The sequence below is a fragment of the Mandrillus leucophaeus genome, unplaced genomic scaffold, assembly GCF_000951045.1.
Source record: "Mandrillus leucophaeus isolate KB7577 unplaced genomic scaffold, Mleu.le_1.0 Scaffold530, whole genome shotgun sequence".
Lineage (NCBI taxonomy): Eukaryota > Metazoa > Chordata > Mammalia > Primates > Cercopithecidae > Mandrillus > Mandrillus leucophaeus.
In genome coordinates this window covers 475,482-492,300 of record NW_012105698.1, presented here as the reverse complement: position 1 = coordinate 492,300, position 16,819 = coordinate 475,482, and the positions used below count along the sequence as shown (strand labels likewise).

Sequence of the window (16,819 nt, the reverse complement as noted above, 5' to 3'; positions counted from 1 at the left end):
TCTTTCTTTCCCTTCCTTCCTTCCTTCCTTCCTTCCTTCCTTCCTTTCTTCCTTCTTTCTTTTCTTTTCTTTTCTTTTCTTTTCTTATTATTTTTTTGAAACGGAGTGTCGCTCTGTCGCCCAGGCTGGAGTGCAGTGGCGCGATCTCAGCTTATTGCAAGCTCTGCCTCCCGAGTTCACGCCATTCTCCTGCCTCAGCCTCCCGAGTAGCTGGGACTACAGGCACCTGCTGCTATACCCGACTAATTTTTTATATTTTTAGTAGAGACGGGGTTTCACCGTGTTGGCCAGGATGGGCTCGATCTCCTGATCTGCCTGCCTTGGCCTCCCAGAGTGCTGGGATTACAGGTGTGAGCCACCATGTCCGGCCCCCAGAACTTTATTTTCTAAAGGCCAGGTGTGGTGGCTCACACCTGTAAACCTAGCACTTTGGGAGGCTGAGGCAGGAGGATGATTTGAGGCCAGGAATTGGAGGCCAGCCTGGGCAACACAGTGAGACCCCATCTCTAAAAACAAAAAAACTAGCCAGGCATGGTGGCGCACATTGGTAGTCCTACCTACCCAGGAGGATAGGGCAGGAAAATCCCTTAAGCCCAGGAGTTCAAGGCTGCAGTGAGCTAGGATAGTGCCATTGCACTCCAGCCTGGGAGACAGAGTGAGGCTCTGTCCCTAATTGAAAAAGAAAAAAAAAAGATTAGCCTGGCATGGTGGCATATACCTGGGAGGCTGAGGTGGGAGGATCTGCTTGAGCCCTGGAGTTCGAGACTGTAGTGAGCTATGATCATGCCACTGTACTCCAGCCTGGGTGACAGAGTGAGACCCTGTCTCAAAAAAAAAAAAAAAAAGAATTTTATTTTCTAAAACTAATACTTCTGGGTTAGTTTTAGTAGTTTTCTGTACTGCTAGAGAATAGAAATAAATATTTGTCAAGTTACTAGTTAAGCACATTGATAGTTTAATGAATCATTCCCTACCTAGGCTTAGCAAGAATGTGTCTTAGTGTATAGCCTAGTAGACAATATGTCTTATAAGCTTATATGCATGCCTGACAAGGAAAAGGGATATAATGAAGTATCTATCTGCCGGGCGTGGTGACTCACGCCTGTAATCCCAGCACTTTGGGAGGCTGAGGTGGGCGGATCACCTGAGGTCAGGAGTTTGAGACCAGCCTGGCCAACACAGTGAAACCCCATCTTTACTAAAAATACAAAAAATTAGCCAGGCGTGGTATCATGCACCTGTAATCCCAGCTACTTGGGAGGCCAAGGGAGGAGAATCGCTTGAACCCAGGAGGCAGAGGTTGCAATGAGCCTAGATCCCACTACTGCACTCCAGCCTGGGCAGCAGAGCGAGACTCTGTCTAAAAAAAAAAAAAAAACCTAGCCAGGCATGGTGGCTCGCGCCTGTAGTCCCAGCTACTTAGAAGGCTGAGGCAGGAGAATCGCTTGAACCCAAAAGGCAGAGGCTATAGTGAGCTGAGATCGTGCCATTGTACTCCAGCCTGGGTGACAGAGCGAGACTCTGTCTCAAAAATAAATAAATAAAATAAAGTTGAATGGTCCTAGAATTTATTTTGAGAGCATTAGAAAACACAGATAAGTATAAAAACCAGTATCAAAGCAACTTTAACTATTGATCAAGCTCTGCTTAGGAATCTCTGTTTCCTCTATTTTCTCTTTTCTATTTTATTTGTTGAACAGGAGAGTCACCAAAAAGTAGAGAGCAATAGAAGGAGTAGGAGAATAGGATTCACACGTATTGAATGTCTTTTATACACCAGGTAGCACTAAGCTCTTAACATGTTTTATCTCATCTAATAGAGACAACACTGTGAGATGGAAATTACTCAGCTGCTGATATAATGGAGATTCCAAGAGATCAGAGTGACTTGCCCAGGGTCACAGAACCAGTAATAGACCTGAGTTCAAATTCTGCCTCTGTATGGCCCATAAGCCTATGCTCTTTGCGTTATAGCATATGTTTTATTTAAAATAGCCTTTCCCAATTATCTTTCCCAAAATTCAACAGATGTTAGGCACAGAAGGTTCCCTAGACAGATCTCTTTGGGAAATGCTAGGTTAAACAAAGTTAATAAGTTTTCTTACTACAGAATTTCTCAGTGCCTTTAATATGGACGTACACTTTGTGATCCTCCATGAGAGAGTATGCTGCATTTCCTAACTTCACTGGACATGGAAAGTTTTTCTATCCAACTGGCAGAATCAGAGTTCCGTGGGGCCCACTTTGGGGAAATCCTGCACTGAAACAATAGGAAAATGGGCAAGAGACAGGAAGAGGCATTTTCATCTTGGAGAAAGCTCACACGACTGATAAATGTATGAAGAGATCCTTATCTTCCTCAGTAACCAGGGAAATGTAAATCAAATCCAGGAGACTGGTGAAAATTAAGAAATCTGAAAATACCAATGTTGGGGAAAAGATAATAAGAACACATGTGGCTGGGCACGGTGGCTCATGCCTGTAATCTTAGCACTTTGTGAGCCAAGCTGGGTGGATCACTTGAGGTCAGGAGTTCAAGACCAGCTGGGCAACATGGCAAAACGCCATCTCTACAAAAAAATACAAAACTTAGCCAGGCGTGGTGGTCCCAGCTACTTGGGAGGCTGAGTCAGGAGAATCGCTTGGACCCAGGAGGCGGAGGTTGCACTGAGCCGAGATCGTGCCACTGCACTCCAGCCTGGTGACAGAGTGAGACTCCGTCTTAAAAACAAAAACAAAAAACACGTACGTCGCTGGTGGGAGTATAAATTGGTATAACCATTTTGGAAAATAATTAGGCGTTGTCTCATAAAGTTGATTGTTCATATACTCTTGTCACCTAGCAATTCCATCCACTCCTAAGTACAAGCTTTAGTCAGGAGACATATTCAAACATGTTTATAGTAGCACAGTCCATAACAGCAGAACAGAAAAACAATCCAAATGACCCATCAATGTTGGAATGGGTAAACTGAGATATATTCATGTGATTAATATATTATACAGCAGTGAAAATGGGTGAACTACAGTGAAATACAACAATTTGGCCAAATCTTAGAAATATAAAAATTGATTAAATTAGAAATGGAATTTGGTGACAGGGCTTAATTTTGCTTGACTAGGTTCCTCTTATTGTCAGGGTAAGTGGTGAAGGAGACAGAGCCCACCTGGGGGTTTCTTTCCGCATCAGCAGCATCAGCTATTTTGAAACCACATACAGCCAGTAATTGCAGCTACTTGGAAGGCTGAGGCAGGAGGATCAATTGAGCCCAGGAGTTCAAGGCCACAGTGAGCCAGGATCTCCCCACTGCACTTTAGCCTGAGCGACAGAGAGAGACCCCATCGCTTAAAAACAACAGCAACAAATCAACAAATAAACCAGATACACGTGAAATGTCAGCCGACAGGGTGGCAGATTAATTTCACTGGCTTGGGCCTGGGTCCTGTGCCGTGTACTCACGCTTTGATTTTTAGCAAGTCACTTAATCTCCTTGGCCCTCGTTTTTGTTAGTGAAAAGTGGAGATAAGATCTGTCCCGGCTACTTCACTGAGCTATGGAGGAGATCATGTGCAAAAGTATACCCTGGTCATCTAACAGGTATAGAGCACTGTCATCTTTATGGTTTCCTCTGCAGAGCCGCTTCCCAAAGAGTTGTTCAAGCACCGCCTTGTCAGAACACTCTCAGCTCGTGCTCTTCTGGATAGTGCTGGGCCAGGAGCCTCTCATACTTTCACAAAGGACTTTTTCTGCCTGGAGGTCAGGTTTGTGAGTGCAGCACATGAAACATGAGCTGGCCCAGGTTTCTCCATTTCAGTTAGATGTGCATCTAAAGAAAGAGAATCTAAAAAAAAAGAAAAGCAGTCACAGTCCCTAAATCATACGCATAAATTTAGGTCTGGAAGAAGGAAACAGTCCATTAACCTGAAAGAAGAGCTGTTGGTCTGCTGTGTGTTTTGCACAAACTCAGACATGGTTGGACACCTTCCTCTAGGACCTCAGAGGCCAGAGTTGTGACACATCCTAAATGGCTAGACTCCAGCTTCACTCACAGCACACATGGGCAGGAAAAAGGGAGCAGGCCACGTCGACTGCCTGGATGATGCCTGAGACTTGACAGCTCTGTGCCTTGCGTGCAGCTCAGGGCATCAGTGGTTCTCCCACTTCACTGGAAATGCAGGCAATGACTGGCCCGGGCTCTTGGTTTGCTAAAGAGGGGCTACTCCTGGCCACATTTTCACTAGAGCAAGATTCAGTGTTTGACCTTTTGGGCTCTTGTGGTCAGGACCTTAAAACTAGGATCCTAATGCATCAGGAAATTCAAGAGAACCCCTACCTCTCCACCTGCTTCTCTTTTCCAAACATGCTTTTATTCTCTAGACATCCCTTCTCCAAGTGAGAATTTCATAGGCTTTAGCAAATGCATTGATCGTTGGAAAGGATAAGCAGATTAACGGTTGATGGGAACAGGTCCTTGTCTCCCCGTTTATAGACAGCCCTAATACTTGCTCTGATATTAGTGCTGATTACTACACTGAATGTGTTGTTTTGTTTCTCTTCAAATAGTGTTGGCACCAAGTCGGGATTTGTGTGTGTGTTTGGATGCCAGTCTCCTTGTGGGTCTGAATTACCACCTTCACCACACTCCCATCCCACCCCCAGTTTTCTCTACTAACCTATTTTTTTTTTTTTCTTTTTTAGACCAATGATGCGAGCTCAGAGTCAATAGCATCCTTCTCTAAACAGGAGGTCATGAGTAGCTTTCTGCCAGAGGGAGGGTGTTACGAGCTGCTCACTGTGATAGGTATGCGCAGGCACCGTCCTTCCTCTCCTGCTCTCCTGCTCCAGGGGCTGCTGCAGCTTTCTCAGCAGCCCCAGATGTGTGTACAGCAGAGGCTCTCCGCTAGTTAGGAGGATTCATGGGCACAGACTTGCTTCTGTGGGTCTCCTCTGTTTTTTCCTGCCGAGTATGGGAAGAGATCAAACTTCCAGGAGAGAAGCTCTTTTGCCATCTTTCCTTTGTGGCTGCATGTTTCTGGTGTCCTGGCCATACTGAGTCAGAAAGGTTGGCTGAGAAGGAACTGATGGGAGAAAAATCAAGAAATGTGAGCCATGAACGTAACAGTTAAATTCTGCTGGGAAAAGGAAAAAAAAAAAGTAACAGTAGTGAAAAATTTAACATTAAGTTTCTTTTGAAATCAAGTCCCTTTTTTAAGGAAAAATGTTTAAAAACCCTTTGTTGTTCTTGTCCTTGTGTATGGCATTCCTCTTTTCTTTTAGGCAAAGGATTTGAGGACCTGATGACTGTGAATCTAGCGAGGTACAAACCAACGGGAGACTATGTGACTGTACGGAGGATTAACCTAGAAGCTTGTTCCAATGAGATGGTAACATTCTTGCAGGTAATAAACCATGAGTGTGTCACCTGGAGGGAGGGTGGGCTCTTGGCTCTGATAATAATTACAAGGAATTACAAAGAAATGAAGGGAGAGTAAACGTTCGGAGAGTAAACGTTCGGAAGTTATGGAAGCTTTCAGTGGAGAATCCTGGCCATTTGGCACTAAGGACTGGGCTCAGGCTAATTTACATTTCACTTTTCTTCTCCAAACACTCCCTTCTGGCTCCTTTATTCATTTATTTATTATTTGGAGAGAAGCTAAGTAACTTGCTCATGGCAGAGGCAGGATTCAAATCCAGGCCATCTTCTTCCAGTTGCAAGGCACCTGCCCTGCCACCAGTGGCCATCTTCTGGCTCTCAGCATCTTATTTGCCTGATGTTCCTTTCGTTTTCTTTTTCTTTTCTTTTTTTTTTTTTGAGACAGATTCTCACTCTGTCACCCAGGCTGGAGTGCAGTGGCAAGATCTCTGCTCACTGCAAGCTCCACCTCCCAGGTTCACACCATCCTCCTGCCTCAGCCTCCCAAGTAGCTGAGACTACAGGCGCACGCTGCCACGCCTGGCTAATTTTTTTGTATTTTTAGTAGAGACAGAGTTTCACCGTATTAGCCAGGATGGTCTCGATCTCCTGACCTTATGATCCGCCTGCCTCGGCCTCCCAACCGGCTAACTTTTGTATTTTTAGTAAAGATGGGGTTTCTTCATGTTGGCCAGGCTGGTCTCAAACTCCTGACTTCAGGTGATCCGCCTGCCTTGGTCTCCCAAAGTGCTGTGATTATAAACGTGAGCCACTGCGTCTGGCTTCTTTTTTTTTTTTTGAGACAGGGTCTCATTTTATTGCCCTGGCTGGAGTACAGTGGCAGCAGCACAGCTCACTGCAGCCTTAACCTGCTAGGCTCAAGTGATTCTCCTGCCTCAGCCCCCCAAATAGCTGGGACTATAGGCACACCACACCTGGCTATTTTTGTATTTTTTGTAGAGACAGGGTTTCACCATCTTGCCCAGGCTGGTCTCAAACTCCTGAGCTTGAGCAATCAAGTTGCTCCGGCCTCCCAAAGTGCTAGGATTACAGGTGTGAGTCACCATGTCCAGTCCTGACATTCCTTTCTGTTCGAGAAGCAAGTAGCCACTGTCTTGTTAAACTGAGAGAGGGGCGAGGCATGGTAGCTCATGCCTGTAATCCCAACACTTTGGGAGGGCAAGGCAGGCAGATCACTTGAGCCCAAGAGTTTGAGATTGCACTACCAAACTCTAGCCTGGGTGATAGACTGAGTCCCTGGCTCAAAAAACAAAACAAAACAAAATGCAGAGAGACTGTGAGTCTAGTAAGTGCCTGGGAATTAGACTCTCCTTTCCTGATGCCAGCTTAGATTCAGAGCCTGGGACAGTTTTTCTTCAGTAGCGTTAGTTGCGCCCCTCCCCTCCTTCATTTACAACTTTTTCTAAATTGGTGGTTACCTGATGGTGCTCTAGGACCTGTTCATCTGTTCATAGTAGTTTGGTGGGTCTCAGCTGGCCTTTTCCTCCATCAACTATGTTTTCTTTCTTTCTTTTTTTATTTGAGACAAGGTCTGGCTCTGTTGCTTAGGCTGTAGTGCAGTGGTGCAATCACAGCTCACCACAGCCTCGACTTCTCCAGGCACAGGTGATTCTACCACTGAAGCTTCCAGAGTAGCTGGGACTAGAGGCGTGCACCACCATGCTCAACTAATTTTTTGCATGTTTAGTATAGATGGGGTTTCGCCATGTTGCCCAGGCTGGTCTTCAACTCTTGGGCTCAAGTGATCCACCGCCTCGCCTCCCAAAGTGCTGGGATTACAGGCGTGAGCCACCATGCCCGGCCATGTTTTCTTTTACAATAGAAACATAGTTTTGGGCTGGGCATAGTGGCTTATGCCTGTAATCCCAGCACTTTGGGAGGCCAAAGCAGGCCTAGGCAACATGGCGAAACCCTGTCTCTACAAAAAAATACAAAAAATTAGCTAGGTATGGTGACGTCCACCTGTGGTCGCAGCCACCAGCGAGGCTGAGGTGGGAGGATGACTTGAGCCTAGGAAGTTGAGGCTGCAGTGAGACAAGATCACACCACTGCACTCCAGCCTGGGTGACAGAGCAAGACCCTGTCTCAAAGAAAGAAAAAAGAAAAACATTTTTGGCCAGGTACAGTGGCTTGGTGGCTCACACCTATAATCCTAGCACTTTGGGAGGCTGAGGCAGAAGGATTGCTTGAGCCCGGGAGTTTGAGACCAGCCTGGGCAACAACACAGTGAGACCTTGTCTCTCCAAATAACAACAACAAAATATTTTTTGTTTTCTTATCTTAAAGAGGAATTCTGTACGTTGACCCTTGAAATTGAGATAAGCTTGTAACTTCAGAAGTCTTCAGTCAAGAGTTTGCCTTCATCATCTCTGAGTCGGTGTGCTGGCACCCTCTGTTGTTGACAGTTTCCCTGTTTGGCAGAGGCAAAGCAGTGCTGGGTCCCTGCAGGGGCAGCAGGGCCTTGTTTTTCCTATGTTGACAGGCACCTGCTTAGGCTGCTCCTAGGACTCTGAGAACACCCAGAAAGTGCCAGGTCCCCCTGTTGTCCATGCTGGCACCTTCGTGTTGAGCGGCATCCTTCAGGGCCATTTGGTTCTGACTTCAGCTTCATCATTGCTTCCAGGGCGAGCTGCATGTCTCCAAACTCTTCAACCATCCTAATATTGTGCCATATCGAGCCACTTTTATTGCAGACAATGAGCTGTGGGTTGTCACATCATTCATGGCATATGGTGAGTGGGAAAGGGTTCTTGGTAGAAAGGGGTTACTGGGACTCTGTTGTCAGATGGCCTGTTTTCCTCCTCCATTACCTTTCACTGCCTCCGTGCAATTCTTTTCTCCAGGTTCTGCAAAGGATCTCATCTGTACACACTTCATGGATGGCATGAATGAGCTGGCGATCGCTTACATTCTGCAGGGGGTCCTGAAGGCCCTCGACTACATCCACCACATGGGCTATGTACACAGGTGCGTTCTTAGGCGGCCTTTCCCATGGTTAGAGTGGGTAGCTGTGCCCCTGAGCCTTCAGGTAAACAGGTGAAGTTTGACTAAAGTTAATGAAGCCAGAGTTTAAAATCAAGGATCTGGATTCTTGCTGAGGATCTCTTTGCTCTGAAAAGAAAAAGGGCCCAGCGTGGTGGCTCACACCTGTAATCCCAGCGCTTGGGAGGCCAAGGAGGGTGGATCACAAGGTCAGGAGTTCAAGACCAGCCTGGTCAACATAGTGAAACCCTGTCTCTACTAAAAATACAAAAATTAGCTGGGTGTGGTGGCACACGCTTGTAGTCCCAGCTACTAGGGAGGCTGAGGCAGGAGAATCGCTTGAACCCAGGAGGCGGAGGTTGCAGTGATTGGAGATCACACCATTATACTCCAGCCTAGGTGGCAGAGTGAGACTTTCATCTTAAAAAAAAAAAAAAAAAAAAAGAAGGAGGATCTGGATTCTGACCTTGCCACTGACTTGGGGGATGGTCTAACAGGCTTCAGCCTGTTAATGCTGAAGCCACTGACTTTCTCTTTGCTGAGCAGCGTGGTCCTGAGTGTTGTGTGAGAGGAACATCTGATGTGGACCTTTGTACTCCACCCTCTGCCTCCTTCTTTCTGTGCCCCAGAGTCAGTCTTATGCTGAGAGACCAGGGCGAAGACAGATAGCTTAGTAGATGGTGTCAGGAGATCAGCTCATAGTAGGGAAAATGGTAAAACTGGACCCCTACCTAACTCCTCACACAGAGGAGGACTCCAGCTGGATTAACGGCTTCTATGTAAAACGTAAAACTACAGACTTAAATAGAAGGAAATGTGAGAAAATGTTTTTGTGACCTGAGGCATATAATAATTTCTCAACATTTTAGAAGCACAAAACATAAGACAAAAGATTGATGAATTTGATTAGATCAAGAAGATTTCTATCCAATGCAAGATACAGTGAAAAAGGTGAAGAAACAAGTGACAGACCAGATGATATGAGCTTTGTCAACACAGGAGATTAGTAACAGGGAAATCTTGCAAATCAACAAGAAATGGACAGCAAAGTAAGAAAAATGGGTCAAAGATCAGAAGTCTACAAAAGAGGAAACCCCAAGACAAGCCCATCATGGGAAGAGCCACTCAAATCTTCAATCAGAGAAAAGCAAATGAAAAACAAGATGTCACCTTATGCACATGAGCCTGGCAGCGGGTGGGAGGATGGGTGAGTCCCAGTGTGGCAAGGACAGGGAGCCTCCTCTCCAGGTGGTGGAAGATGGCTAGTGCTGCCAGTCAGGGTTGTGGAACCAGAACCATCAATGCCACTTCTGGATGTACACCCTAAAGAAACCCTCATGCAGACCCATCAGGGGACATGTGTGGATGTCACCATTCACATGTGTGTTGGTTAGGGGTAGTGTGAGTGTTTGTCCCCAGAAGAGAGGCGGAGCTTCCAGTGAGCCAAGATCACGCCACTGCACTCCAGCCTGGGTGACAGAGAGACGCCATCTCAAAAAAAAAAAAAATTTAGCGGGGCGTGGTGGTGCATACCTGTAATCCCAGCTACTTGGATAGTTGAGGCATAGGAATTGCTTGAACCTAGAAGGCAGAGGTTGCGGTGTGCCTAGATTGAGCCACTGCACTCTAGCCTGGCAACAGAGTGAGACTCTCTCTCAATAAAAACAAAAACATGGTTATGTATATGTAAAATACACATATACATGTATAACCCATGCACACAGGAGACAGCTGGCCGGGTGGAGCGTGTGAAGACCAAAAGTTTGTAGCAGGAGGGGCTCCTGCTCTCCATGACACCCTCCCTGCTTCCCCAGGAGTGTCAAAGCCAGCCACATCCTGATCTCTCTGGATGGGAAGGTCTACCTGTCTGGTTTGCGCAGCAACCTCAGCATGATAAGCCATGGGCAGCGGCAGCGAGTGGTCCACGATTTTCCAAAGTACAGTGTCAAGGTTCTGCCGTGGCTCAGCCCCGAGGTCCTCCAGCAGGTCTGTGCATGGGCCCAGAGGAGCTCCCCTACCCAACTCATGATTCCCAAGGGAGCATTCAGGCATTGCCTGGGGTCGGGGGCTCTCAACCTCCCAGTGGGGTAAAGGGGTTCCTGGAGGTAGGGAGCCCTCAGCGTGGGCAGCGCCTGTCCATTGCAGATGGATGTGGTTCTTCCCAGGGGGTCCTAACCTCTACTGGATGCTATTTCAGCTCCCTTTAGGGACCCTTGGCACTCTATTAGAAGGGTGAGCATTTTGGAAATATTTGCTGCTCTCTGGATCCCTGTGCTAAGCAGGAACCTAGGGCTGGCACTTCAGCTCCTTACAGAGCATCGCCAAACAGTTGCAGGTGGTAAAATAGCAGTTTTCAGTAGCACAGGCAAGGTGAGTCATTAGCAGCGGGTCCTGATTTGGAGACAGCCATCCTTTTCCTCTCCTAAGTTCTACCCTTTTTCTAAGAACAAAGACCAAATGGGGTCATCTGTGGCTTTTTGTTCCTGGCTTAGAATCTCCAGGGTTATGATGCCAAATCTGACATCTACAGTGTGGGAATCACAGCCTGTGAACTGGCAAACGGCCACGTCCCCTTTAAGGATATGCCTGCCACCCAGGTAAGCCTGCCGCCCATTGGTTTCCTTCTTGCCTGCCTGCCTTCCACAGATGTTCATTGAGTGTCTCTCACACTCAGGACACAGACCAGGAATACTAAGATGAAAGACCCTGTCTTTTCCTTCAAGAAGTCCCACCCAGTGGGGGATGGTGGACTCACTCTTTGTTTACTTCCTGTGGCAAATGCGGTGGTAAGGGAGGCCAGCTTGGGGAGGCGATCCCAGGAACAGGGGTGCAAATGGAGGCCCACACGCTACATGTCTATTTAAAACATATACATTAAGCTAGCCAGTTTTTATAAATGTATAAAATATGTTCTATCCTCCTACTTGGATAAATATACCTGAAAGGTCAGTTTCTAATTTAGAATTCCCACAGTTCTCAGAGTTCCATGCCAACCACATTTCAGCCAACACCTTTGGAACCCCCATTCTGTAAGTTCAGCTTCTGTTCATGCCCCTCCAGATGCCTGTCCTCTGGCCACCCTCGGATCCAAGGGTGCACAGTCAGTGGCACAGTCTACCCTTGGGAAAACAGACCCAGGGAAGAGGCTTATCCAAGCCTCATTAAATCCAGAAAATGGATTTGGGGTCATTTGGGCAAGGATTACCTGGGTCCCAGGTACTTGGAGTATGGCCTAGAACTGGGAGGGGCAGGGTGCAGGCTCTGAGTAAGCCACTCCGGAACCCACAGGCTGCTTGCCCGGTGGTAGGGGCAGCTGGATGGTGGCCAGAGTGCAGCTCCCCAGAGCAGGGGCCCAGGGAGGTCCTGGGAGGAGGCAGCCTTGAGTTGGAAGGCAGACAGCAGTCACCTGTGTGGAGGAGGAACTAGGACACTCTTCTCGGCAGACAGCAGAATGTGCAGAGACCCAGAGTCTAGAAAACACAGGATCTGGAGAACAGCAAGGAGGTGTAAATGGTGTAAATGGCCAAGGTGCAGTGCTTCTTGGGGGCTGCCAGGTGACAGGCTGCAGAAGGAAGCAAGGGTACATTGTGAAGGGCTTTGATGCCACTTCAGAGCACTGGTTCCTGTCCTAAAGCCTGTGGAGCAGCACTGAGGATTGTAAGCACAGGAGTGACAGCATAAGATAGCTCATTTACAGAGATCACCCCAGCAGATGGATTAGATCCAGTAGATCGGTTAGCAGGGTATGGAAGTCTGTGTGAGGAATCTAGGAGATCTCAGTAAAATAATTCAGTGACAGAGGATGCTCAGGAAAGAATTAAAAGGTGACTGAGGGTAAACAAGAAGTCCAGGCCTAGAAGCAGCACCATCCACTAGAATTTGCTGCAGTGAAGGAGGGCTTCTGTGGCTGCACTGTCCAGCGTGGCAGCCATGAGACTGTGTGGCTGTCGAGCATTTAGAAGGTGACCAGTGAGACCGAGGGACTGAATTTTAAACCTCATTTAAATCGAAATAGCCACAAGTGGCTAGTGGCTCTCACATTAGTGCAGCTCTAGAGCAATTTCCAGGTTTCTGGCTTGGACAGCTTATGCGGTCATGAGGACTTCCACGAGGACAACAGTCCCCAGATGGGGCTGGTTTTATGTGTTGAGTTAGGGTACTTTGGAACAGCTACCCCAGCCTGACCTCCCTTTGGGCATCTTGCTCCCGTGTGGCCTGCTGCAGTGACAGCCCAGGCTGTGGCACTGCAGGGACTGCCTCTCAGACCTCATTGGATCCACCTGGGCATGGCAGACAGCTGCGCTTCAAAGCAGGTTCATCTGGCTGCTCCTCCCCTCTAGGGTGAGGACTCTACAGTAAAAGGAATTTGATGCCTTGTAAAGGGAGAGGAAACTGTGAACCCTGCTTTCCAGCCATGGCAAAAAGCGGGTACTTTTGTGCAACCCCTCTCCTTTCATGTTGGCCTGGCTAGGGCGGACCTGCCATGCCAGTGACCAGCGTTTCTTTGGGAAAATTGGACTTACTCCACTTCCATCTTTTTCTGCTCTCAAATGATCACATTTGTATATTGGGAAAAGTGTATTTGTGAAGAGACTCAGGCCTTCCAGGGAGCCCCCTCCAGCCCAGGTCCTGGTTCTGTCCTCCCCAGATGCTGCTAGAGAAACTAAACGGCACAGTGCCCTGCCTGTTGGATACCAGCACCATCCCTGCCGAGGAGCTGACCATGAGCCCTTCGCGCTCAGTGGCCAACTCTGGCCTGAGTGACAGCCTGACCACCAGCACCCCACGGCCCTCCAATGGCGACTCGCCTTCCCACCCCTACCACCGAACCTTCTCCCCCTACTTCCACCACTTTGTGGAGCAGTGCCTTCAGCGCAACCCGGATGCCAGGTATTCCTGCTGGCCTGGGTCTGGGCTTCGGGAGAGCAGAGGGTGCTCAGGAGGGTGAGGCCAGGGTGTGAAGGGATGCACCTCTCAAAGGTTCTGCAGGGGAATCTGGAGCTACATACAGGAGGGATCAGCTCCTGGGTGTGTCAGAGGCCAGCTTGGGGAGCTCTGGCTACTGTTTCCCATGAGCTGAGGGAGAGGGAGAGGGGACCTGAGGCTGAGGTATAAGTGGCAGGATTTCAGGAAGCTGGGGACACGGCAGTGACGCTGTGGTCTCTCCTCCCCTTTCCCTCCAGGCCCAGTGCCAGCACCCTCCTGAACCACTCTTTCTTCAAGCAGGTACCGTAGCCCCTTCGTTCTGGTTCTGGTTCTAGTCATTCTGGTTCTAACGACTCACAATCCCTTTAGCTTTCTTTCCCCTCCCTTTGAATGAGAGAAATTACCCTGCTTCCGAAGCCCCTGAAAGGCACTGCTCCTTCCTCTCGTAGAGTTGGCTCCGACAGCCCGTCTGCCACCAGGCCATGGGTCCTTGCCCCATGGTGTCCTGGGACCCAGAGCAACAGGATCTGTCACCCACCTCTCTCTTCTCCCCCAGATCAAGCGACGTGCCTCAGAGGCTTTGCCTGAATTGCTTCGTCCTGTCACCCCCATCACCAATTTTGAGAGCAGCCAGTCTCAGGACCATAGTGGAATCTTTGGCCTGGTAACAAACCTGGAAGAGCTGGAGGTGGATGATTGGGAGTTCTGAGCCTCTGCAAACTGTGCGCATTCTCCAGCCAGGGACGCAGAGGCCCTTCCTGAGGGCTGGCCACATTCCCGCCCTCCTGGGCAGATTGGGTAGAAAGGACATTCTTCCAGGAAAGTTGGCTGCCGACTGATTGGGAAAGAAATCCTGGAGAGACACTTCACTGCTCCAAGGCTTTTGGGACACAAGGAAATCTCAACAAGCAGGGATCAAGAGGGTCCAAAGCCGACATTCCCAGTCCTGTGAGCTCAGGTGACCTCCTCTACAGAAGGAAGAGATGCTGCTCTAGCTCTGGGAGCCGAATTCCAAGCCCAGGGTTTGACTCCTTAACCCTGAGGACCGTCACCTCTTCCCAATGCTTGCGACCAGCCTCATTCTACTTAACTTTGCTCTCAGATCCTATAGGTCAGTGAAAGGGCAAGTAGTAAGCTACCTGCCTCCCTTCCCCCAGACCTCTCCCTCATAATTCCAGAGAAGGGTATTTCTGTCTGTTTAAGCACGGACTAAGGCTGGGACAGTCCATCCTTATCCCTTTTCTGGCTTGGGCCCTGACACCTAAGTCTTTCCCACGGTTTATGTGTGTGCCTCATTCCTTTCCCACCAAGAATCTATCTTAGCGCCTCCTGCCAGCTGCCCTGGTGCTTTCTCCAAGGGCCATCAGTGTCTTGCCTAGCTTGAGGGCTTAAGTCCTTATGCTGTGTTAGTTTCGTTATCAGAACGAATTAAAATTTCCAGAGACCCTGCTGGAGAATGGCGTTGTGTCTGCATCAGCGCAGGGGCTACAGGCTGCTTCCTGGTGTGTGTGCTTGCAGGGATGGCCGTGCTGCCCCAGGTGAGAGTCGTCCCGCCATCCAAGAGCAGGCCCATGGGTGCTCACGGAAGCTCAGCAGTGACCTCTTTCATTAGATAGACCAGTTTATTTGAAAACCCATAACAGATCTGTCTCTTAACTAAAATTTTAAGACTATGAATTTTAGCCTGTGGCCATCAAACCACTTTGGAGCTAAAAATGTCCAAAGATTGAGATTGAGGCAGAGGATGCTGGCGGCCTTTGGCAGGAAAGGAGGTAGAAGGGTTTGTCTTGCAACCTGACCTGGGTGTCTCCTTACCCTGGGTGCTAGCACCCAAAGAGCAGGAAACCTAAGAACCAGCCCCGCCCGTCCCTGCCATCCTGGCTGGCGCCAGTGAGTGTGAGCAAGGGGGTGCAAATATGAGTCTCCCTGCAGTGCTTCCAGGGCACACGGCTTACCCTTCTCCCAGTCTCTCAGGGGGAAGGCCCTCCCCCAGCTCAGGCACCTCAAATGCCCTCTAACCTAAAGCTGCTCTGAACTGTCAGATGCCCTTGCTTTCCATTTCCTCCCCAATTTTAACAGCAGTTTAAAGAAGAAAAGTAAGCTTCTTTGGGCAGTGAGAGGCTAAGGTGAAGGGAATGACACCCACCTTGGGCTAGGATGGGGCCTGGGGTGAGTGAGTGAGGAGTAGGGGGCCTCATTTCCGGTCCTCCTCCCCCTGCTTTAAACCTCAAGTTCCCTTCGCCCTGCCCTGCCGCCCCCCCCACCCGACAGAGTCGCTCTGTCACGCAGGCTGGAGTGTACTGGCTTCATCTTGACTCACTGCAGCCTCCACCTCCCAGGTTCAAACAGTTCTCCTGCCTCAGCCTCCCAAGTAGCTAGGATTACAGGCACACACACCATGCCTGGATAATTTTCGTATTTTTAGTAGAGACGGGATTTCACCATGTTGGCCAGGCTGGTCTCGAACTTCTGACCTTGTGATCTGCCTGCCTCTGCCTCCCAAAGTGCTGGGACTAAAGGCGTGAGCCACCGCTGAGCCAAGTTCCCTTTTTGTTTGTTTGTTTGTTTTTTTTAACGCTGGTTATCAGTTTCCTTTGCTTCCGGATGCCTTCTGCACCTTGCTCTCGGGGCATCCTCAATGCCCATCTGCAGCTCAGCCCACAGGCCCGTCCTGGGCAGGATGCTAGGGCCTCACTGTGCCCAGTGGCAGTGAGCCCTGCTCATGGTGCCCCCCGGTCTTCCTGTTTCTTGCATCAAGCAGCCCCTTTGGAGAATCGGACAGGTGTGGAAGCTTTCCCGAGAGGCAGCCACTTTAGAGGGTCTGACACTCCCCACTAGAGAGTCGGCCCACAGTGCAGGCAAAACGCAGATCTTCCTCTAGAGAGAACAGAAGGCTGGAGAGGAGACACGGAGCCGGTGCGTGGAACCCGCCAGCCTGGGAAACAGCTGGGCGCTGGGGAAGCTGCAGCCTCCCTGCTCCCCTGCCAGGCATCGGGCGGGAGCTGTTCTGTTCCCTGTCAAGCACGTGGGCCGCCAGTGCTATTCCTGCCACAGTGTGGGAAGGCTCTGGGCGCAGGGGCTGTGCTTCCCGGAGCAGCTTCTAGCCTGATTTCAGGCCAAGCCACTCGGTCCCTGGTGCCCGGGAAGGCGCCGGCCTCGCCTTCTGTCTCTCGCCTGCTATGCCTCTGGCCTGCTGTGCGGCTGCAGGGAGGGAGCAGCTCTGCGGCCCGATCTCTGTCACCTCAGCTCTCTGGGCCGCGGCTTCCCCGTGAGAAATGAAGCGCGCTTGTTGGAGGGGCGGCCCCCAGGGGTCGCGGTTGCTGCCCACAGAATTCCGCCCCAGAAACACGTGAGGACTTGAAGCCTCAGGGGACGGGTGCTCCGGGAACCACGCATAGCGGCCTCCCCAGCCCGTCACAGGGTTGCAGAGGCGCCAAGGGCTGGTGGAGCCGCCGGGTCCTCGTGCAGGCTCCGCG

At 49.6% G+C, this 16,819-nt stretch overlaps 2 protein-coding genes across 7 annotated transcripts in view; both read left to right on the top strand.

Moving 5' to 3' along the window:
* Nucleotides 1–14,797, top strand: part of STRADA (STE20-related kinase adaptor alpha) — a 38,163-nt gene extending 23,366 nt beyond the window's left edge. For 3 of the 6 annotated variants that reach the window (XM_011997060.1, XM_011997061.1, XM_011997058.1), the window contains 9 exons: nucleotides 4,700–4,802; nucleotides 5,279–5,400; nucleotides 8,059–8,167; nucleotides 8,279–8,402; nucleotides 10,232–10,403; nucleotides 10,910–11,014; nucleotides 13,066–13,307; nucleotides 13,601–13,643; nucleotides 13,900–14,797. In XM_011997060.1, the coding sequence (XP_011852450.1) occupies nucleotides 4,700–4,802; nucleotides 5,279–5,400; nucleotides 8,059–8,167; nucleotides 8,279–8,402; nucleotides 10,232–10,403; nucleotides 10,910–11,014; nucleotides 13,066–13,307; nucleotides 13,601–13,643; nucleotides 13,900–14,052 (1,173 nt within the window). In that variant the 3' untranslated portion in view covers nucleotides 14,053–14,797. The remainder of the gene's footprint in view (nucleotides 1–4,699; nucleotides 4,803–5,278; nucleotides 5,401–8,058; nucleotides 8,168–8,278; nucleotides 8,403–10,231; nucleotides 10,404–10,909; nucleotides 11,015–13,065; nucleotides 13,308–13,600; nucleotides 13,644–13,899) is intronic. The other 3 variants (XM_011997062.1, XM_011997059.1, XM_011997063.1) reach the window with 3 other exon arrangements.
* Nucleotides 14,798–16,451: 1,654 nt separating this feature from the next.
* Nucleotides 16,452–16,819, top strand: part of LIMD2 (LIM domain containing 2) — a 3,397-nt gene continuing 3,029 nt past the window's right edge. Inside the window, exon 1 of the mRNA XM_011997065.1 lies at nucleotides 16,452–16,623. The gene's annotated coding sequence lies outside the window, so the exon portion shown is untranslated. The remainder of the gene's footprint in view (nucleotides 16,624–16,819) is intronic.